The sequence below is a fragment of the Benincasa hispida genome, chromosome 12, assembly GCF_027475165.1.
Source record: "Benincasa hispida cultivar pf3 chromosome 12, pf3_genome.v1.1, whole genome shotgun sequence".
In the NCBI taxonomy this organism is placed as follows: domain Eukaryota; kingdom Viridiplantae; phylum Streptophyta; class Magnoliopsida; order Cucurbitales; family Cucurbitaceae; genus Benincasa; species Benincasa hispida.
The window spans coordinates 39,082,352-39,107,038 of record NC_143489.1 but is presented as its reverse complement, the minus strand read 5'-3'; the positions used below and the strand labels follow the sequence as shown (position 1 = coordinate 39,107,038).

Genomic DNA, 24,687 nt, shown 5'->3' with positions numbered 1-24,687 from the left:
CAACTTCAGCCTTATACTCTTTGAACTTGTCAAGGGCTTCAGACTTACGTTGCATTAGGAAGAGATACCCAAACCTTGAATAATCATCTATGAAAGAGATGAAATATTCATACCCATCTTGAGCTTTAATATTCATCGGACTGCAAAGGTCTGAATGTACAAGCTCCAAGGTTTCCTTGGCTTTATAACCTTTTCTAGTAAAAGATCGTTTGGTCATCTTGCCTTCAAGGCATGATTCACATACCGGCAAGGAGTTTTCTTCTAAACTCTTTAGAAGTCCACTTTTCACCAACTTCTTAATCCTATTGAGGTTGATGTGACCTAATCTTAGATGCCAAAGATGGACGTTTTCTTTTAGAGAAACCTTTGGTCTTTTAGCTATTGTTGCCGAACTAAACATTTCAGTGTTAAACAAGGCTTTTATGACTAACGGCCTTTGTACATATAAGTTATTTTCCATTGAACCATAACCAATCTCCATTCCATTCTAAAAAATAAACACTTTATTCTCAGAAAAGGAGACGGTATAGCTTTGTTCAATGAGACAAGAAACCGAGATTAAGTTCCTCTTAATATGAGGAACTATAAAAACATTATCCAATAACAGATAATGTTTCTTGTCAACAAATAACTTCAGTCTGCCTACAGCAATAGCTGAAACAACCTCACCATTACCGACTCGAAGAGTCATCTCTCCCTGTGGCAACGTTTGCCAGGAACTAAATCCTTGGTAAGAGGAATTGACATGATTGTAGCACCTAAATCAAGGATCCATGAAGAATCATCATTCTCTACCAGACATGTCTCTAAGACCAATAAATCATATTTACTATCTTGTCTCCTCTTTAAAAGAGTAGTGGGATGGAGGTCGTTTGCCACGAAATTCATTTCACACGATTCTTTCCACTGTAATAAATCAGTCATTTTTAAAAGCTTTAAACGGAAATACTAACGAGTTACTAAAAAGAAAAACACATTGACCTACGTTAAGTCTTAAGCAAATACCCGTTGTATAACAAAACAACATCCAATAAGATTTTAGCAAAACTAACATGAACCCTGTGTGACATCTAGTTTCGCAATGACGCTTCAAAGGTTTAGGACAAAAACCGCTAAAGGGAGGTCAGTTATCCCTCCTCTGAATTGAGAAGATCTTAACAAGACATTAATACTAGAACAAATATTGTTCCTATAACGACTAGCCATCATTGATTTGGCCAAGAGATCATTAACTTACTTAACAATCTCCCGTAAGTGTGACCCACCATTTTAAGCCCTAAAGATCCGTCATAAAAGGCCAGTCCAAAAGGAAAAATCCGATTGGGGCAAAACCTAAAGCAACCCTATCCATTTCTAGAGTTCACGTTGATATTGACCAACTGCACAAAACCCATCCGAAGGGGGCCGCTTCGAAAGCGACACGAGGGCGTACAGAATGATCTCACGTTGTAAACCAATGACAGAGACCATAAATGTGTTGACACACACCCTTCACCCACTTACTATAAATACTCTCTTCGTCCACATTGATATTGACTCATGTAAACACCATCTGAAGGGGGATGCATCCTAGGGCATCTCGAGGCCAAGCATGAATCTCACAGTGTGAACATACAGAACATACAGGGAGAAACATGAGTGGAATTATAGACATATCTGAGACGCCTCCTCCTCCCACTGAGTATTTTAAAACCTAGGGTTTAGCTTACTTAGAAAAAACACGGCTAAGGATTTTAACTAAGTGAATTTTAGGTTTTCCCAAGAGTAACTTTTACCTTGGATAGTTGAACAACTTTTGATTATCATCTATTAAACTCTTTAATGGAGTCTTTGACCAAAACGTCACATGCTTGCTAAAAATCTATCTAATTTACCTTTCTAGGTAGGTTCCAAGGTAGGGGTGTTACATTTTCATCAACTTAAGAACCCCAGCCTAGCCAGAACCTGCCTTAGAATAAAGGTCCCTTATAGATAGGTTTACAACAAATTTAATCTTTTATTCCAACCCATTTAATCCTATTAAACTAATTTTAAAAGATTAATCTAGGTTACTAAACTCTTTAGAACCACTTGAACTTAGATGTATCTCAATCCAGTTTTAAAACCCTTTTAAAAACTTGAGTTCACCCTAAGTTCGCATACAACTCTGAATTATTGATTTTAGGTCTAATTTCCTTTATAACACTTATAAACGGAAACAACCACAATGCTAAGCTAACACATTCAAGGCATTCATAACGATTATAAACAGCCTAAGTATCATGCTCAATGCATTGTCCATTCATTGCTACTTCTTTTATATAACACTTATACAAAATCTCAATGAAACAAGAAAACATGCTTCCATTCACCCTTAGACTATAACATTTATAATAACAAGATCATGCATGATAATGCTCACTGCATGCAAAATATAACTCTTATATTTCATGATGCATGCATATGCTTTCAAGTAATTTCTTCATGCTCGATTATAAAATTTATAATACATGATGCATGAATGATTGCACAACCTAAGGTGGGTTTTTAATTATATGACAAACACTTTGACATATAAGAACCATACATCACATGTATTAGCAATAAAAGTTGATGAATCGGGTGAAATTGCCTTAAACACAAAAGGAAAAATAACTATTACAAAGACAAGGAGTCTTCGGTTCAAACAGGCGAACCGGGTCTTGAACCGCTCAGCAAAGCATCGCTTCTCCAACCGTTCATCGTGTACTAAGCACCCCGCGATCGTTTAGATGATAAAAGAAACTCTTTGCTCCATCACTTACCAGCGCTCCCAGAGTTAAACGATCGTTTAGAATTACTATAAGATCGTCTAGAAAAATCCAAACGATCATTTAGCTATTACACCACGATCGTGTACCTTTACTAAGCGATGAAGCCTGAAGTACACGATCTCTTAGCGCGCTCTGCATAGCACCCGCCTTCCGCGATCGTCTAAGCGACTACGATGTTGCGAAGCACCATCGGCTAAGCGATCACTTAGTTAACGCCTCTATATCACATACGCGCGATCGCATAGATAGTAACAAAGCGATAAAGCTTGCTAACTATATGATCGTCTAACGCGTGCCTTCTACTAAAGGACGAGCATTGCATGCTCCCACTACGATCGACTACCTCCAGCGCCTACGCGATCGTGCAACCAACGCTACGTGATATGGTAAACAATTTACCCCATCACTTAGCATTAGTTAAACGATCGTTTAGAAAATACTACATGATCGTCTAAAAAAAATTTCTAAACGATCGCTTAGTAAAATCCCTATGATCGTTTACCTGAGGCGACACGATCCGACCAATGCTTGATCTTCTTCTTCGTTGAGAACAACATTACCATGCACCGAAGCTTCATCACGAATGACTCAACGAACTCGAACATTTCAAATTACAGACTCGATTGCAAAGTTAATTTCGCCCAAAAACACAGAGGCCCTTACAATTAACACTTTGTAATACCGAAAGCTTTAACAAAAGGCAATTTAAACCCAAAACGTTCATCATATTCATCCACAAATGCAGAAAACAGTTAACCACAAATGCAGAAACCCACCGCGACTGTAAAATATGTTTAATTCAGATCTGTAATTTGGAATATCAGAGAACCTGCCTCTAATACCAATTGAAGGAAATCAGAAGCGATGATTTCCATGAGCAGCGGAAGCAAGACTATTCCAAATTACAATCATGAATCAACAAATCATTTATAGTCGACTTCAAGCAAACACTTATACAATTATATAGAGAAATTACAACATGAACAAACTCAAATGCATAGAAAGACAAACTCTACGTACATAGGAGAGTGCGTCTCCACGTTTCGATACGTGACTCTGATCAAACAACAACAACCACGAGCGCTCGATCTACACGACCGCAACATTGCAACGAACATCGCATGAACACTTTGCGCTCATCCAGAACGATCTCCTCTGTCTCACACCGTGCTCGTCCTCAGAGACACGAATGACCTCTAGAAAACCTTGATGGTGTCGAGTTGAGTCTGACACCACCAACAAGGCGACCTTGGTATTCTCGGTGTGAGAATCCAGAGGGTGGGCTCTGTTCGAACTTGGTATGAGGCAAACGAACGGAGGAAACAACGATCGCGTACATGACTGGGCAAATGGGAGATGGCGGAGACCTATCGTATAGGTCGATGCCCAATTATTTAGATAAAGCTATGTGATCGTCTAGCAAAAGCTATGCAATCGTTTAGCTCTATCGTTTAGCTCAGTTTGTCGCTTACAGACACTACACGATCGTTTACCTTTGGCTAGCGATCGTTTAGTAAACACTGCACGATCGTTTAGCTCGCCCAGTCGTCGTTTAATAAATTTGTATTTATTTGACGACCACCATGAGTTTCTATACGTCGAGAGAAAACTCAAAAATCCTTTTCAAATTTTTGTAAAAACCTCTTTTTCAAAATAGGAAACCACTTTCCTTTTAAACTCACGGTTACCATGATCCAATAACCACCTACTACTTTGGTTATTTAAAAGAAAAAATATTAATTATCCAATAATTAATATTATTATAAACATAAATGATAACCAACTTATCATACTATATTTATAATCTAAGTTTTAATATTTCATCTCATGAAACATATAAACCATAGTTCTTTTTCTATTCCATGGTACTTAATGTAAATCTCATTTACATCAATCCTCCACTAGATGTATCTCATACATCCAACCGATTATATCATATATAATCAAAATACCTCTTGTCAATTTGAACATTTCAAATCAACACCAAGAACTGATCCTGAACAAAATCCAAGCTACCAAGGGGACCTCATGGACCTGTAGATCCGAAGCTCCAATGGTACGTGGATAACTGACTAAACTCTTTAGTCACGGGATCCACCATTCGTTAACTACCAGGCACTCATCTAAAGACCGACAGCTGAACTCTCCTTACTATAGATATATTGTGTGTCCATCTTAACCAATCAATAGTGTGACAACCCTTCACAGATCGCTCGTAAATACAGTTGGGCCAATAACCGTTATGCCCCTTTAGTTACATCTGTCTCCTTAAGTATCACTGATCCCTCTAATGAACATAAGTCATAGTCCTACTATGACTGAGTCTTCTCTTCCAAAGAGAAGCCGTGGCCACTATGTTCAAGCCCTAGAATCAGCCCTTAAGGGAACAACCTCTCTACTTATCCTTGTTTCGAGAAAGGAGTGAATTCCATCTTGTGGCTCCCAGATCAAACAAGTCCCCAAAAAGGTAGGCATGTTGAGTTGGCAATCTGGCCACTCTCACCCATACTAATCAAAGGACCACCCTCAAAGGCAATAGCTCACAAAACACTCAGGATTGAGGTCGTATCACCTATGGTCGTTTAGGTGAGATGCAAGTTTCTAATATCATCGACGTTATATACAGAGTTTAGTCATCTCGTGGTCTAGGCCTTATACAAACTCTTTTTATAGCACACTCCCGCTCTACGTCTCCACATGAATGGTCAAGATCAACCATTTGTAGTAGTTTACAACACTTGCAAACCTCTAGAAAGCAGGTCGTATCCATAGTGTCATCAGAATCAGGTATCCCTCCTTAAACCTTATACTACAGACTGATTTAGGTTATCACTTAAGGCATGATCCACTTTTATTTCACATATGCATGCTTAAGTTCACATAAGATAACCAAGGAGCTTTGTTTATTGGATATGAGTAAATGCCAAAATTAAATAACAGTTATTTTATTCATTGAACAATGTGTATCTTTACAAAACAACGAGACTCCGGGAGAATTAGAACACCAATCCCAACAAGATCATGGAGTCCATGAGGGGAATGTTCGGACAACCGTCCGCGCAACTCAGGCACGACGCTCTAAAGTTCATCTTCAACTTCAAAATGAAGAAGGGTACATCTATTCGTGAACATGTTCTGAACATAATGGTCCACTTTAATGTAGTGGAGATGAACGGGTCTAGCATTTATGAGGCCGGCCAAGTTAGCATTATTCTAGAGTTGTTACCAGAAAGCTTTTTTCATTTTGTAAGCAACGCTGTTCTGAACAGAGTTGATTACAACCTTACAACTCTACTCAACAAGTTGCAGACGTTCCAATCCTTGCTGAAAAGTAAGGAGAAGAAGATTGGTAAGGCAAATGTTGCTTCATCTTCCAAGAAGTTCCACTGAGGTTCGACCTCTGAAACTAAGTTGGCATTTTCTTCTTCCGTCACTAGAAAGTGGAAGAAGAAGAAGGGTAGTAAAGGGAAAGGGAAAACGTCTGCAAACCCACAACCTGCCGCTCCGAGGGTAGGCGACCAGTGTTGGTTGACAAGGGGAAATGTTTCCACCGCAAATAGGATGAGCACTAGAAACGGAACTGCCTAAGTTATTTAGAAGAAGAAGAAGAAAGCCAAACAAGGTAAATATGATTTACTGGTTTTGGAGACTTGTTTAGTGGAGAATGATGATTCTGCTTGGATTATAGACTCTGGGGCCACTAACCATGTTTGTTCTTCATTTCAGGGAATTAGTTCCTCGCGACAGCTTAAGGCTGGTGAGATGATGATGCAAGTTGAAACTGGTCACGTCGTCTTAGTTGTGGAAGTGGGAGACCTCCGGTTGACTTTATAGACTAGGTTTATCATTTTGAATGATGTATACGTTGTTCTCGAGTTAAAGAAGAACTTAATTTCTGTAAAGTCATTGCTTTAATGTAAATACACCTTGAACTTTTCAGTAAATAAAGTGTTTATTTTGAAAAATGGTGTTGATATATGTTCAGCAAAACTGGAAAACAATTTGTATGTGTTAAGGCCATTAGCAATAAATTCCCTCCATAACATAGATATTTTTAAAACTGTTGTAACTCAAAACAAATGACTTAAAGTTTCTCCCAAGGAAAATGCCCAACTTTGGCACCTTTGTTTGGGGCATATTAATCTCAATAGGATTGAGAGGTTGGTGAAGAATGGGCTTCTAAGCGAGCTAGAAGAAAATTCTTTACCTGTGTCCGAGTCATGCCTTGAATAAAAAATGACTAAAAGACCTTTTACTGGAAAAGGTTATAGGGCCAAAAAACCTTTAGAGTTAGTATATTCAGACCTTTATGATCTGATGAATGTGCGAGCCAGGGGAGGCTATAAGTACTTCATCACTTTTACTGATGATTATTCAAGGTATGGGTACGTTTATTTGATGCAACATAAGTCTGAATCCTTTGAAAAGTTCAAAGAGTTCAAGATTGAAGTTGAAAATGCATCAAGTAAAAGGATTAAAACACTTCGATCTGATCAAGGTGGAGAGTTTTTGGATTTTGAGTTCTAGAACTATTTGATAGAACATGGAATCGTTTCCCAACTCTTAGCACCTGGTACATCTTAGCAAAATGGTGTATCGGAGAGGAGAAATCAAATCCTGTTGGACATGTTTCAGCGATGATGAGTTATGCTTCCTTACTGGACTCGATTTGGAGTTTTGCAGTAGAGACTGCAGCTTACATCCTTAACTGTGTTCCCTCTAAGAGTGTTGCCAAAACACCTTTGGAGCTATGGAACGGACATAAAGCTAGTTTATGTCACTTCCGTATTTAGGGTTGTCCAGCACATGTGCTTGAGGCTAATCCTAGGAAACTGGAACCACGTTCGAGGTTGTGCCTATTTTTAGGCTACCTGAAAGGGACATGAGGGAGTTACTTTTATGATCCTAAGGAAAACAAGGTGTTTGTGTCGACAAATGCTACTTTTTTTTAGGAGGGTCATATAAGAGAGCACAGTCTAAGAATTAAAATCGTGTTGAATGAGGCTTCCAAAGAAACTACTGAAACTTCAACAAGAATTGTTGAAGAGCCTTCTACCACAACAAAAGTTGTTGATGGAAGTTCATCTAGTGGGTCAAATCCACCTCAATTATTGAGGGAACCCCGACGTAGTTCGCTATATGGGTTTACCTGAAATCCTAGCTATGGTAGCTAATGGCGAGGTTGAGGATTCGTTGTCTTACAAGAAAACAATGGAGGATGTTGACCGAGATGAAAGGGTCAAAGCCATGGATCTCGAGATGGAGTCTATGTATTTCAACTCAGTTTGGGATCTTATAGATCAACCTGATGGGATTAAAACTATAGGTTGTAAATAGATCTACGAGAGAAAACGAGGTGCTGATGGGAAGGTGCAACCCTTCAAGTCTAGACTTGTGGAAAAGAGTTATACCTAGGTAGAGGGAGTTGACTATGAGGAGACTTTCTTGTCTGTTGCCATGCTGAAGTCTATCCGTATCCTCCTATCCATTGCCTCATATTATGACTATGAGATATGGCAAATAGATTTCAAGACCGCTTTTCTGAATGGAAATCTTGAGGAGACCATTTATATGGTGAAACCAGAGGGATTCATAGCCCAAGGTCAAGAAAAAGGTTTGCAAGCTGAATCGGTCCATTTATGAACTGAAACAGGCATCTCGATCTTGGAACATAAGGTTTGATACTGCGATCAAATCTTATGGCTTTGACCAAAACGTTGATGAGCCTTGTGTCTACAAGAAAATCATCAACAGTTCAGTAGTTTTCCTAGTGTTGTATGTAGACGATATCCTACTCATTGGGAATGACGTATTACTGACTTCAGTTAAGAACTGGCTAGTGAACCAATTCTAAATGAAATATTTGGGAGACGCACGGAGTTACATTGTCTAAGGAACAGTGTCCTAAGACACCTTAAGAGGTTGAGGAAATGAGACGGGTCCCCTATGCATCTGTCGTGGGCAGTTTGATGTAAGCGGTGTTATGTACTAGAGCTGGCATCTAATATGCTGTGGGGATAATCAGTAGATATCAGTCTAATCCAGGACAGGGTCACTGGACAACCACCAAGAACATCCTCAAGTATCTTCGTTGAACGAGGGACTACATGCTTGTGTATGGTGCTAAGGATTTAATCCTTATAGAATACGCGAACTCTGATTTTCAGACTGATAAGGATTCTCGGAAATCCACTTTAGGATCAGTGTTTACTCTTAATGAAGGGGCAATAGTCTGCCGAAGCACCAAGCAAGGGTGCATCGCTGACTCCACCATGGAGACCGAGTATGTAGCGGCTTGTGAAGCTGCTAAGGAGGCTATTTTTCTTAGAAAGTTCCTGACTGATCTGGAAGTTGTTCCAGACATGTCTAGGCCCATCACCCTTTATTGTGATAATAGTGGTGTTGTGGTGAATTCATGTGAGCCTCGAAGTCATCAGGCGACAAGCACATAAAGCGGAAATATCATCTCATCCGAGAGATTGTGCATCGAGGGGACGTGATTGTCACGAAGATAGCTTCAGAGCACAATGTTGCTAATACGTTTATGAAGACTCTCATGGCTATAATGTTTGAGGGTCACCTGTAGAGTATGGGTCTATGGGACTGACTGCGGTTGAACTAGAACAAGTGGGAGATGTTGTACTGGGCATTTGTGCCCTAGTTTATTGTTTTGTGTACTTGTAATGAGATTATCTTGTACATCCCACTAGCTTTAGGACAAGTGGGAGATTGTTGGGGTTCATGCCCTAAATCTCGTAGGGTCTTGTAGTTTGTAAATACTTGTATGAACAAACGCTTTGTGATGTATAATATGAGATATTTTATTCACTTCAGTCTATGAAATACGAGATATTTTAGTTGCATTAACCACAAACCAATAAACTAAGATCCCTGGTTATCATTGTAAATTAAGCATGTATGTGGAGACATACAAGTGGATCGTGCTTTAAGTGATAACCTAAATGGTCTGTAGTATATGGATAAAGGAGGGAAACCTTATCCTAGTGACACTATGAGTGTGGCCCGCTTTGTAGGTATTACAAATGTTGTAAAGTGCTACAAATGGTATGATCCTGATTATTCGTGTATTAGACATGTGAGCGGGGATGCTCTCTAAAAAAGAGTTTGTATAAGACCGGACCACGAAATGTTTTGTCTCGTTATACGTCGTTCATGACAGAGACTTTCATTTCACTAGGATGACCATAGGTAACATGACCTTAATCCTGAGTGAGTTATGAACTCCTGCCTATGAGGGCGGTCCTTTGATTTGCATGGGTGTGAGTGGCCAGATAGCCGACTTAAACATACCACTTAAAAGATTCGTCTGATTGGGGAGCTGGGAACTCAGCTACACAAGATGGAATTCACTCTTTCCCCGAAGCAGGGGTAAGTAGATAAATTACTCCTTTTCCGGGGCTTGAACAATGTGGCACCACACCTTCTCTTGACCCGAGAAGATTTAGTCATGGTGAGACTATGATATATTATTTATTAGAGGAATCAGTGGTACTTAAGGAGTTAGATGTAACTACAGCGGTAAAACGACAAATTGGCCCAGCTATACTTACGAGCGATTTGTGAAGGGTCATAGTACTGTTGATTGATTATATCCAATGGACACAAAAATATATCTGTAGTGCGAAGAGTGCAGTTGTTGGTATTTAGTGGAGTGGCCGACAAATAATAGATGGTGGATATCGTGATTAAGGAGTTTAATCAGTTATTCACGTACCGTTGGAGCTTCAAGCTATAGGTCTATAAGGTCCCATTGGTAGCTCAATGGATTCATGTTGAGAATAAGTTTTTGGGTTAGTTTGAAATATTCAAATTAACAAGAGGGAATTTGATTATATATGATATAATTAAATTAGTTCAATTATATATGATATAATTGATTTGATCTATTTAATACATTATTTGATTGGAGGAATCAATCTAAATATGATTTATATTAAATGGCATAAAAGAGAAAAAGAACTATGGTTTATATATTGTATATGATGCAATATTAAAACTATGGGTTATAAATATAATATGATAAGTTAATAATTGTATTTATTTATAATATATTAATTATGAGATAAATAATGATTCATTTTCTCCAATAACCACCTTAGTAGGTGGTTTTAGACAGTTTATGGTAACTGTGAGATAAAAGAAAAATAATTTTCCAAATTCATTCATTCGAGACATTTTCATAGTAACACTATCCAGTAAAAACGAATTTTACTAAACAATAGCCTTAGAGACTAAACGATCGCGCCGAGTTTTCTATACGATAGTTACTCGCTTACTACACGATCGAGTACCAAGTCTATACAATAGACTTCTTATTCCTTCTGTCGCATAATCGATCGTCTTTTCCCTCCATCCCTCTATCCAAAATTAATACAGAGCCCACACCTCCTAGATTCTCACACCTAAAATACTAAGGTAATCAAGTGGTGGTGTCCAATTCTGTTCGAGGATCAAGGATCAAGTTATACTTGGTGGTGATCGAGGTTTTTCCAGTTCGTGTTGTTTGCTGAGTTGCTCATTGCATTTGTGCTCTTGGACGCGTTACTGATCGATCGAGGAAATATGTGAAGAAATGGTTCTTCAAAGGTATTCTACTTGATCTTTTGTATTTTATTTTGTAGCATGCAGTAATTTGTCGTTTAATGCATAACTATTTTTGTATGATTGTAAATGTTTATTCTTCCACAATGGAGTTTGGAACGATTTGCTTTCGCTCACTGGTTCTCTAGATTTAGAGTTCCTTCAAGTATACATTTCTTAACAAGACAAAAGAATCTCTAAAAAACAACTTGACATCTCCCACTGCTTCTGTTGAAATGGCTTCCTTTGTTCCCATCTTAAAAGTCATTTTGTACTCCGAGAGTTATTTCAAAGAACTAGTTTCCTGTAGAAAAGTGCAAACATGGTTAGAGGCTCTTGAATCTAATATCTAGGTCAAGTGAGAATTTTCCATTAAACATGTTTCAATTACAAGTAAATCTGATTTACCTTGATTTTCGTTTTCCACTTTCTTCTCAGCCATATACTTCGGCCAGTTCCATTTCCGGTGCCCATCTTCTCCATAATGGAAACATTTTCCTTTGGGAGCATTGTTTTTCTTTGTAGTGTGTTTTTTGTTCCCTTTTCCCTTTTTCTTCATCTGTGCAGTTTTGTCTTTAGATGATGAAGGGATAGACTTCTTTTGGTCAGTGGGTTTCATTTTTTACGATGAACCCTTCAGAAATTTCTTTTGTCGTGAACAATATTTGCTTCACTCTCTTTCAATTTCATCATTGACTTATAAGTCTATAGTTCGTTTAATAAATTAGTCAAACTGTAATTTATTTATTCATTACGGCATTGGCACGAGAGGTTAGGTAGCTCTTCGGAAGAGACTTTAATATCATACTAACTTGACTAGTTTCGTCTATGATAGTCCCATGAGCTTTTTCGACATTAAAATGGACCATCATGTCTAGAATATATTCTCTGACAATGGTTCCATATTTTATTCGCGAGTTATAAACATAATTTATACCCTCGTGTCGAACAAAAGATGACAGTTGTCCGAACATATCCTGTAATGACGCCATAATTTCACGGGCTGTGGGCGTGGGCTCATGTTTCTTATTGAGCACATCGGATATGCTCGCTAAGATATAGGCCCTTGCCTTTTCATTCGCCCTGACCTACATATCATAAGCATTCCAAATGCTTCGATTTGCCGTCGTACTAGGAATAGAAGGAAATTCCTCTGTTAACATAAACCTCAAATCATCAACAACTAATATTGTGTTTAAATATGACTTTCAGTTGAAATAACCCTTTCCATTAAATTTGTCAGAAGCTAGAAGTTGTTTCACTGAGTTGGACATTCTGAAAAATTACACAAATTCTATTAATAAAGTGCATCTAAATCAAATTTTAGCAAAAACTAATAAAGTACCCATAGATTGTTGTTTATTTGCAACGTTTGAGTTAGAATAAGTGCTACCTGAGGCAGTCAAATATTCCTTCACTAAAGCAAGACATTCTTGACTAAATACTATCTCCAGAATAACTCATATTTTGACAGTCATTAGCTACCAGTTTTCAGTCAAGAACTTACTAACACTTAGTAATTCTGTAAGTGTGACCCGCCATTTTTAAACCTTATAGTACGATAGGAACATGTCCCTGAATTGGAAGACAATGTGCAAGACAGAACTATAAGACCCTATTCATTTCTAAAGCTTGAGTTGTTCCAAATCTTATGTTACAACCCTCCAAAGGGATCGCTGCTGTTAATGATTAGCTAGTGCCGCCTAAAAACGACAGCAGGCGCAACATGGAAATCTCACGGTTCAAACTAGTTGAGTAGACCGTCGAAGATGTTGATACATTTCCTTCACCCACTTACTATGAACTACTTCCCTCATTCATCTTGTTATTGACCCATGCAAACACTTTCTGAATGGAGTAATCGAGGTAAAATTGACACGAATCCGAGCATGGATCTCACGGTGTGTACTCTTGAGGACGTAAGAGCTAAAAACAATATATCGTATATATAGTTAATCTCCCACTGAAGTATTCTAAATGTTTGGGTATTCTTTAACTTAGGTCTATCACGACTAATTTTAAATTACCTAAGTCTATGTGTTTATTATCCAAGTATAACATTTACATTTGGATTTAAACCTACGATGTCTAGGTTAAAAGTAACTTTAAAACCTCACACCACTCATGCAAGCTCATAAAACTGGTTATCAATTTTTGTTATTTCAGTCATAAAACTGGTTATCAATCAAACCCATAAATAAGTAAACACAAAACTGATATGGTTTTTGGTTTTGGCATTCCCAAGCAAAGAAAGGTCTAGCTATTATATAAATTAGCAAAACTAGCTTAAAAAACCTTCTGGACCACTCAAACCGCTTTGAACCAGGCAAAACCCATCGAGTATCAGCACGCACCCAGCATCAAGTATGCTAGTGTGCCTCGAGTATGACATCAAGCATCATCAAACCTTAAATATTTCACAAAATACCTTCGAGTAGAGGCCATCGACCATCGAGTAAAGCACCATGCATCAAGCAGCGAGTATTTCATGAAATATCATCGAGTGAACGTATCGAGTACCATCGAGTATGGCATCGTGCATCAAGTATTTCATGAAATATCATCGAGTAAACGCATCGAGTACCATCGAGTATGGCATCGTGCATTAAGTATTTCATGAAACACTATTGAGTATTCCATCAAGCATTGAGTATCTGGCAAAAATTTGAATTTTCAGTTCCTGTTGCTCGACCTTCTTCACTTTTTCTTCAATTACATCCTAATTGCAAATCTAATGACTCCAAATGAATTACAGACACTTAAACACACATTAAGGCCCATCAAACAAGAGCCAATTATAAGAGTTACAACATAATTGAAAAGATTCAAATGCCAAAACACTAGAAAAACATATCAGTTCCCCATTTTCATACAATTTATGAAAAACACCCACCAAACTCAAATTAACGATTATTGAGTGTTTAAATCATGCTCTGATACCAATTGATAGAGTATATTAACATGTAGCGTAGATAATCAGAATCAATAAGCACTCTAATTATACTTAATTTGAGTTTAAAACATGCTTCAAAGTAACTATTACAGTAAAGGGTTTGCTGAACACAATACCTTTGATGAAACCTCTTCAACACCAGTTGAGATCCACGTAAATGTGCTTCAATCTACAAGTAGACCACCATGAATATCTTTTCTACTATTCTCTTGCAAGAAATGTGTGGTGGAAACACTAAATTGATGAATATATGAAAGTTCTTGAAAGCTTAAAACATCATTCAACCCAACACTTTAATTTATAAAGGTTTCATCATACAAATTCAAAGCTTGCATGAAGGTCAGCTCCTTCTTCATGGAGAAAGTTGAATTGGATGAATAAGGTGCTTTGCACCATAGTGGAGATTTCGAACTTTTGAAAATCACCACTTTGAGTTTTCAAAATTTGTTTTTTAAAAAATTGATTTCTAAAACTAATTTCTAAATAAAAATTTTATTTATTTTATTAATTTTATAAACATTAATTCAATTAATTAATTTTAAATACAACAAATTAATTCAACATTTTAATTAATTTTGTTAATTTAATATCTAATATTAAATTAATAAAATACCAATTTCACTACAATGAATTTGATTTTATATAATTAATATTTAAATCATAATTTAAACATTAATTGATTCTCCAATTTTGTTAAATTTCGATAAAATTAAACATGTTGTATCAAATACAATTAATAGAAATACTAATTGAATTTGAACATTTCAAATTCTAAACCCTAATTTCAAATCTAGTCAAGATTACTCAATTTACTAATCCAAATTACGAGCTAGTAGAGGGACCTAATGGACCTACAGATCTTGAGCTCCAATGATTTTTAATTAATTAGTTAAACTCTTTAAACCAAATTAATCACTATTCGTTGACTACCAACCTATAACTTGATAGTTGTACTCTCCTCACTGTAGATATTTTTCGGTCCATTTTAACCATAATTGGTAAGTCAATCCTTCACAGGTTGTTCGTATTTACAGTTGGGTCAAAGATTACCATTTTACCCCTGTAAATACATCTTGCTCCTTAAGCTCCCACTGATCCTCCATTGAACGATTGATTTATAGTCCAACTTATAAATCTTAACCCTCTCTTCCATGAGAGGGCGGGGCCCCATTGTTTAAGACAAGGCATCAATGTTTTAAGAGAACAACCTATCTGCTAACCCTAAATCAGGTAAGAGTGAATTCCATATTGCAAAGCTATGTCCCCAACTATCTATCAGGTTTTATCCTCAAAATGGGAGGCTTATTGAGCAATGTTGTTGGACTATTCTCACCTATGCAGATCATGTTGGGTTTTATGTCCTAAAACTCACAGTTTGTAAAAGATAAACATATTATATAGTCAATAAACTTATTATTGATTCTATAAATTGCATACGTAAAAGTATAAATCCAATAAACTAAGATCCATGGCTATTATATGAATACTCGAACTTTATGTAGAGACATAGAGATGGATCAAATTTGAGTAAATAGCCAAAACGGTCTATAGTACATGATTAAGGTTGGGTACCTTATTCTGGTAACACTATTGGATGTGGCCTACTCTGTAGTTGTTACAAAGAGTTGTAAAGATACTACAAACGAAGTGATCAAGATTCGTTCATGTATTGACATGAGGAATGGGGGCGTCCTATGCAATGAGCTTGCATAAGATCGGACCAAGAAATAAGTCATTCTTACTTTATAACGTTGTTTATTGCATAAGACTGACTATTTCACTTAGATGACCTAGGTAACTCGATCTTCATCCCGAGTTAACTATGAACTCCTGTTTATTTAGGATTATCCTTAGATTTGCATAGGTGAGGGTGTTGGGATTGATGTCGTAATTCTCCCGGAGTCTCATTGTTTATAATTATACACATTGTTTATGAATAAAATAACTATTATTTAATTCTGGCATATACTCATATCCAATAAAAAAGCTCAATGGTTATCTTATGTAAACTTGAGCATGTATATGAGATATACAAGTGGATTATGCCTTAAGTGATAACCTAAATATGTCTGGGATACCTAATCCTTGTGACACTACGGATACGACCTGCTTTGTAGGGGTTTGCAAGTGTTGTAAACTACTACAGATGGTAGATCCTGACCATTCAAGTGGAGATATGCGAGCGGGATTTTCCTATATAAAGAGTTTGTATAAGACCGGACCACGAGATGACTAAACTCAGTATATAACGCCGTTGAAACTGGAGACTTACATCTCACCAAAACGACCATAGGTGATAGGACCTCAATCTTGAGTGTTTTAGGAACTCCTACCTTTGAAGGTAGTAATTTGATTAGTATGGGTGGAAGTGGCCCGATTGCCAACTCAACATGCCTACTTTTTGGGGACTTGTCTAATTTGGGAGTTGGAAACTCAATTACACAAGATGGAATTCACTCCTTCCCTGAGCCAGGGGTAAGTAGATAGATTGCTCCCTTAAGGGCTGATTTTAAGGCTTGAACATAGTGGCCACAATTTCTCTTTAGAAGAGAGGACTCGGCCATAGTAGGACTATGACTTATGTTCATTAGAGGGATCAGTGGTACTTAAGGAGTTAGATGTAACTACAGGGGCATAACAGTTATAGGTCGAGCTGTACTTACGAACGATCTATGAAGGGTTGTCGCATTATTGATTGGTTAAGATGGACATATAATATATTTGTGGTAAGGAAAGTTCAGTTGTCGAACTTTAGTGGAGTGCCTGGTAGTTGACGGATGGTGGATCCTGTGATTCAAGAGTTTAGTCAATTATTCGCGTATTGTTGGAGCTTCGAGCTATAGGTCCATAAGGTCCATTTGGTAGCTCAATAGATTCAAGTTGAAGACTAGTTCTTGGTGTTGATTTGAAATGTTCAAATTGACAAGAGGTAATTCGATTATATATGATATGATCAGTATGATGTATGAAATACATCTAATGGAGGATTAATGTAAATGAGATTTACATTAAAGACCATGGAATAGAAAAAGAGTTATGGTTTGTATGTTTCATGAGATGAAATATTAAAACTATAGGTTACAAATATAGTATGATAAGTTGGTTATCATTTATATTTATAATAATAATTGTTATTAGATAATTATCTCTTTTTCTCTAATAACCAATTGAGTGGGAGGTTATTGGTGGTTTCATGGTAACCATGAGATAAAAGGAAAAATGTTTTCCTAATTTTGGTAAGTTGTTATTTTGAGAATTCCAATCTCGGAAAGTTGATGCTTAGATTTATGAGGTGCGAAAAATATAGATGATATGTGTTGATGGATAGTGTTGTGCACTCAAGTTTCCCCAGCGGAATCCAAGTGTAAATTCCTCTGAGTTTCCTGGTAAGTCCAGGGTCGAACATAGGGATTTGTGAAAATAGTTGCGTTGGAGATTTTTATGAAAACTTGCGGTAACCAGTGAAATAAACAAGTGTTGGGTGTATGTTGCGTTGATGAAAATAATAATAAATGCGACCGAGTTTGAAAAGAGTTGGTAAATGGAAAATACGATGAAAATACGGTGAACGGGTTGAGAAGGGTTGAGAAGGGTTTCGGCTAACACTCCCTAGGATGCGTTCATGCTTTGCGATCGTGCAACATGCATACAATAGTAAACCACCTCTCAGCGTGAATGCCACGGCTTCTAAGGCTAGAACGCATGCGATACATATGCAATAAGTCTACAGGGTTTACATATAAACCTCTATCTCTATTTAACCGATGACAACATGACATTCACAAATATGCGACCACATAATATCATCCCTATTCCTAGGATGCATGCGATGTAAGTTTACAAACAGAGTTTATCTCTAAGTCCCTATCTCTTGTTTATGTAAGTCTAATCTTGCTCTTTCGAGACCAGATTCTAACTTAGCTCTCTCGAGACATTAGGTTCTTTCTTTAGATTCTCTCTCGAGTAACTTTAAGAGGTAATTTGCACAACATAAAACAAGACAATCGCAAGCAATAAACTTCCTAGATCATATTAGCTTAGTTCCTCTCAACCCATTTTATTAGTTTAGCTTCTCATGCGTATTAAGAGAGTGAGCAGATGTAGAAATAGAACTTCCATTGAATAGATATAAGATGAAGTACAGAATACCAATGCAAGTATAGTAAAGAGCCTGGAGCAATTTCTTGCCACCAGGCGTTACACTGTTCTACTCGTGCTCTAAAGATATTCTCGCTTTCGTGAGAGTCAACCCACTCTCTGCTCTTACACCCCAAGGTTCTCTCTCGAGCCGCCTTGGATGATCTTTGGCATCACCACTCTTCTCTAGCTCTGTCGTAAAATGGAAAAGAAAACTATGAACAGAGGTGTGAACTTGTAAAGTGATGTGAAGTAATCAACTGCTTAACCCTTTCTCTGAAGAATGTACTTAGTATTTATAGGGCATCAAAGGTGAAAGACGGCTTCTCTCTCCTGGTTGTACAGATGGGAAAGCTTTAATTCCTGATTGATGTGCCGAATAATTGTCATTGATAAAGCTAGATATATTTTATGACCATTATCGGCTGTCAACTTAATTTGGATCCAACTGCCGTCAGCTTTCTGTCCCATCGATCTTAATTATCCTTTCGTCCGGATACGCCCACCATGTTGCGGTGATTCTTCTTGGGTGAATGTTTGCGAGCACGATCAATGCAAAGTCTTGCAGTGAAGTTGCGCTCGACCAATGTATTCTTATGATCGTATTCTTTGCATTGCGTTAACGCATTATTCTGCATAAAATATAAAGATCAACTGCTCTAATGCATTGGACGCATGCGACCGCAATATTATAGAATTTATGCTTAATGGACGCAATTTAACATATTTCATCAACGCAATCCAACATTGTTTAAGGATTAGCACTATGATAACGTGCATTTCTGCTCGTTATCAAAAGTTACTCATGGAATAGTTGTCAAGTAAATCAGATTTACTAAATGACAGCTTGGAGAGACTAGACGATCGTGGAGTGTTCCTATATGATAGAAACTCAGCTGGACGATGAGCTAAACAATCACATAGCTTTTGTTAAACGATTGGGCATCAACCTATACGATAGGCTTTATCTTCTCCCACTTGCTCAATCGTTTACACGATTGTTCCTCCTCCAGTTTTTGCCTCTGATCAAGTCCACACAGAGCCCATCCTCTGGATTCTCACACCAAGAACACCGAGGTGACCTTCATGGTGGTGTCATACTAAACTCAACACAGTCGAGGTTCTGTGGAGGCCGTTTGGGGTGTTCGTGACCATGGTGATCGCTTTATTCGAGTTCGCTGTGATCATGTAGTGTAGCGATCGTGTTGTACGAGCGTTCAAGTGTTGCAGTATTGCGGATTGTGTGAGCGTTCGTGATCAAGGAACTTGAAGATGAGTCTTCAAGGTTTGTTAGTCCTATCCCTTGATTGTGTCGTCAAACATGCTGTAATTTCTGTTTTACACATAATCATATGTTTCTGTTTGTGATTGTAATTGTAATGTTCATATACGATTGAAATTTGGAAAGATCCTTCTGTTGCTCATGGAAATCCTCATGTCCAATTTCCTTCAGAGGGTTGGCTCAACAGCACCAGCTCAATAAGCCTCCCATTTCAGGGGTAAGATCGGGTAGATAGTTGGAGACATAGGGTGCAAGACGGAATTCATGCCTACCCGATTTAGGGATAGGAGAAAGGTTATTCTCATAAGTACTGAATCCAGGTCTTGAACAAGGGGCCTCGCCCTCTCACTGGACTGAGAGGGTTCTGGTTTAGTGATTGGATCACAAACCAATTGTTCATTAGAAGATCAGTAGGAACTTAAGGAACAAGACGTAATCTCGGGGATAAAATAGATATTTGACCCAGCCGTTATTACAAACAACCTGTGGAGGATTGACTTGCTAATTATGGTTAAATCATGTAGACATAATATATCTACAGTGAGGGGAGTGAAACTATGAGCTTTAGTGGAGTGACCCATTAGTTAACGAATGGGGATTAACTCGGTGTAAAGAGTTTAGCCAATTAATCTCGGATCCTTGGAGCCCATGATCTGTTGGTCCACGAGGTCCCTCTATTAACTCATAAATGAATTAGCTTTAGAGTAGCGTGATAAGTTAATTTGAAACGTTCAAATTAGAATTAAACGAAATTGGAGAATTAATTGAATATTTAAATATGATTGAAATATTAAATTCATGAATAGAGATTCATGAAGATGGAATTTGTGTAAATTAATTTAATATTTGATATTAAATTAATTAGAATTAATTAAATTGTTTAATTAATTAGAATTAATTAAATTGTTTAATTAATTATTTATTATTAATTTTATTAGAAAATTAATTTATGAAATTAATTTGTAAAACCAATAATAATTTCATTTTTGAAATTAAGTTGATTTTGGAAATCAATATTGAAATTAGAAATTTGGAAACAACACAAAATTGGAAAGTTGGTTTCCTCCATTCACTTAACCAAGATACTCACACAAAATCTACTTGAATCTTGATTTACTCTTCAAGCATGAGCTGCACCTCATTCAGCCTTCTGCTATGCCTGAATGTCCTGCAATAAATAAAGAACATGGAAGTGAAAATTGGGCATGCAAACTATTAAAACTTGCCGAAGTTTTGTTGAAAACTTGAAAGGTTGAAAAAGGTTTCTTCAAGTTGCATCAGTGGTGTTCTTCTCCAAATTCCCTTCATTTAAACTTATTTTGAGTCTCACAACTCAATCTAAAGCTCCAAGAGAATAGTAGGGAATATCTTGAGGTGGTTCACAAGAAGAATTCGAGTTTCAAGAGGTTCTACAAAGGTATGACTTGAAACCCTCTTATTATTATATAAGCATGCTTTATTTACAACCAAAATTAATGAGTTAGAATGCTTGTTGATCCTTGTTGCTTCCGCTGCATGCTGATATACTCCTACAAATTAAAGGATAATCCTGAATAAATAGGAGTTCTTAATTAGCTCAGGATTAAGATCGCATTACCCTAAGTCATTGAGTTTGAGATAGTCAGCTTTAATAGTAAACGATTGTTATAAAGAAAAGTAACTATTTCGAGGTCCGATCTTATGCAAACTCCCTCCACTCACATGTCTCTACATGAATGATTTTTGGATCACTTCATTTATATTAGTATACAAAATAGGTTGCATCTAATAGTGTCACGAGGATGAGGTATCCAATCTCATCCGTATACTTATAGACCATTTTGGCTACATACTAAAACTTGATCCATTTTTATGTAGCCACATAAAGTTAAAGTATTCATGTTATAGCCATGAATTCGTTTATTGAATTTTCATAAGAGGATGCAATATCAATAATAATTTATTGAATAAAAATCTCAACAAAAATTTTTATTTATAAATAAGATATGTTTGTAACATTTACGAACTGCGAGTTTAGGACATTCCCAACATTAATTGCTTTCTTTCTTAAGTCTTTTATATATATATATATATATATATAATTAGGGTTCCTGTGTTGTTTTCTTTTGAAAAATTTGCGTCAAAATCTTAGTTTTAATTTATTGCTGGAATTTTGGATTGAAAATGAAAAAAAGAGGGTGCTGAAAATCGGAAGTTGTTGTGAATTGAAAAAAAAAAAAGGAAAAAAATTGAAGTCTGAGAGGTGCCAGACGTGAGGGGGAAAATGGTCTCAAATTTTACAAAAGTTAGATACAAACATACAAATTTTTTTCGTGCAAGTACGTCAAGCAGGTACATGAAACAAGTAGCTCAATTTTTATGAGTTCAAAGCTTCTGAAAGGCATTGGGGGTTTCGATAAAATTCATGTCGTTAGTTTTATTCATAATTCTTTGTTTTTTTTTTTATCAGTGATTTGTCTAGTAGTTTGTCATCTTTATTCATCTTGTATTACTCTTTGAATCGTGAATCTTGAATTCTTGATTTTAAATATCTTATTTTTCTTGCTTTCATGTCTAATTTGTTGAATCTAATTTGTTGAATCTCGAACATTAGGTTCTTGATTTCTAGTTTTCATTTTTGTTGAATTCTATTAGTTCTTTGCTTGAGTTTGATACTTTACACTCATTCTTGCTTGGTTTGTTTTTTGCTTGCTCTTCTGGTCTTGATTGCAAAATATTGACTCATCACCTTAAGAGCATCCATTTTTGTGAGAGAGCGCCTACATTAAAGAGTGTAAACACAAGCAAACTTCACTTGTTGAGTGAAACACGTGAGAGAGTGATTTGTGAGGTCCACTTTTCTTTCACTTGTTTTTGTTTTGCAACAATGACGGACAATGGAGGTATTCCACAAGGGCAGTTACAAGAAGGACTCAATGAGGGAGCCACGTGAAATTTGGAGGATCCTGAGGAGGAAGAATACTTAGAGTAAAATGAATCTGACTCTAACCCTTACTATAGATGGGCCTATTGTTGGGGTTGATGCCCTAAAGTCTCGTGTCCTGTAGTTTGTAAACAGTATATACAAATACCTGTGATTGTTAATATACTCCTTCCCCGAGGCAGGGGTAAGTCACATATTCAGGTCACCAACCAAATAATATTCAGGTCACCAACCAAACAATGAACAATTTCCTAATAATATTCAGGTCACCAACCAAACAAAACCCCTCAATCAATGATTGATAAGTTAACAAATTGGAACATTACCTCTCTGAATCATCATCTCTAGCAAATTCTTAACCTCAATAACCTTATCTGCCTTGCCAAGCATATCAATCAACACACTAAATGTGATCGCATTTGATCGAACACCTTGATCCACCCTTTCATTGAACAAACATTTAGCCTCCTCCCACTTTCCACAATAGCAAAATGCATGAATCAAGGAGGTATAAGAAATGATATTGGGAATCATTCCCTGAGCTTTCATTTCCTTGAAAAGTTCTATTGCCTCATCTTCCCATCCATCCTTACAAAGCCTGTTTATAATTATATTTTTGCAAATAACATTAGGCTTACAATTAATCCCATATCGACTAGTCTCATTGAGCATTTCATCATGCAACTTAAGTGCAATGTCAATATTCCTTATTCAATAGGTCCCATAAGTAATCACATTAAGCCTACAACCTAACTTTTGCATTCTCATAAATATATATATTGCTTCACTAATCATATGCGCCCTACACAAGAAAAGTCGTATTTGTCACTTTATCAGGAATATAACCACTCCTTAAAATCCCTGCCATGGCTGCAAAACCTTCTCTAACCCGATTCACATTACAAAGGCAATTAATCAAAATATTCAGCATGAAGAAATTTGGCACAAGTCCAGCTAGGCACATTCTATTATACAGAAAAAAAAAAAAAATACTTGAGAGACGTTTAATCTTAGCAAGTTCACCAAGTAAATAGTTGAATGAAGATATGGCAGGGTAGGATTTGCACGCATCATTAAGTCAAAGAAATGTAATGCTTCGGTGGCAGTAATATTACCTGTTTTGCAATTCTATAGGAACATCGGAAGCCAGCCTTAAAACGAAATCCCTGTATTGAACTTTTCCAGCAAAACTGCAAGTGATGCAACTGGTTCGGGTGGCCGTGATATGAACGAAGACCATTAATGATGATTTCTAGCGAAATTTTGGGGATTTGATGATGAATTTTTTGGAGCTTGAGTAAATAGGGAGGAGGAGATCTTAGCTTTTGAAGAAATTGCAACAGTGGAAGTAGCTGAAGCCACACTCTTTGAGACAATCTTTGAGGACAAAAGAGATTTGGTTCGGTTTTAATTTTATAGATGAACTTTTGACATGTGAGATGACTATTTTACCCTTTTTATATATATTTATTAATTTATTTACTCGTTTATTTCAGTAATTATCAATTTATACCATTGAATTTTTATAAGTGTATCAATTTAAAGGTTTTTTTTAGAATAGGTGATATTATTATGCAACAATAAGGGGGATCCCACAGCCCGGGATCAAGGCATCAAAGCACAAGCAAAAATAGGGTAACAAAATCCAAAACAAAGCCTACAAGATAAGATCAGAACAAAACCAACACAAAAAATAAACTCGCAGACCACTAGAGAGAAAGCTAGAGAAAAGAAACAAAAATCCTACAAACAAGGGATAACAGCAAAACAAAGAACAACGGAAAGTACAACAAGAAAAAACATCCGTAAACACACTATATAAGACCAAGAAGATCAACCCGCCAGGAAGAAGCACGAGCACGAACCGTAGAGACCATAAGGTGAACCAGAGCTGACATCAACCTCGGTCTACTTCCATGCAGTCGCCGATTATGTTCTTGTCAGATGTAGTATATGGAAGCACACCAGAAAATACGGAATAACTTACTACGTACCCCTT

General features: G+C 36.9%; 1 protein-coding gene across 2 annotated transcripts; it reads right to left on the bottom strand.

Moving 5' to 3' along the window:
• Positions 1–13,909: 13,909 nt before the first annotated feature.
• On the bottom strand, positions 13,910–24,075 carry LOC120068087 (uncharacterized). Of its 2 annotated transcripts, XM_090308698.1 has the most exons (5): positions 23,804–24,062; positions 23,015–23,286; positions 20,856–20,933; positions 14,463–14,515; positions 13,910–14,047 (listed from the first exon to the last, which is right to left on the bottom strand). In XM_090308698.1, exons 1-3 carry the CDS (start codon positions 23,926–23,928, stop codon positions 20,908–20,910), a joined length of 423 nt encoding a protein of 140 aa, XP_090164824.1. In that variant the 5' UTR covers positions 23,929–24,062; the 3' UTR covers positions 13,910–14,047; positions 14,463–14,515; positions 20,856–20,907. The 2 variants fall into 2 exon arrangements, with proteins under 2 accessions (XP_090164824.1, XP_090164823.1); XM_090308697.1 differs by lacking the exon at positions 13,910–14,047 and having other exon boundaries at positions 14,367–14,515; positions 23,804–24,075.
• Between the last annotated feature and the right edge of the window lie 612 nt (positions 24,076–24,687).

Bases quoted from the DNA above. Each gene is read 5' to 3' on its own strand.
- LOC120068087 (XM_090308697.1), bottom strand. From the start codon at position 23,928: ATGGTCTTCGTTCATATCACGGCCACCCGAACCAGTTGCATCACTTGC. The intron at 23,287-23,803 runs GTAATATTACTG...AATTATAAACAG, and splicing joins CCTATAGAATTGCAAAACAG to GCTTTGTAAGGATGGATGGG. The intron at 20,934-23,014 runs GTAATGTTCCAA...TATTTATTGCAG, and splicing joins AGAGATGATGATTCAGAGAG to GACATTCAGGCATAGCAGAA.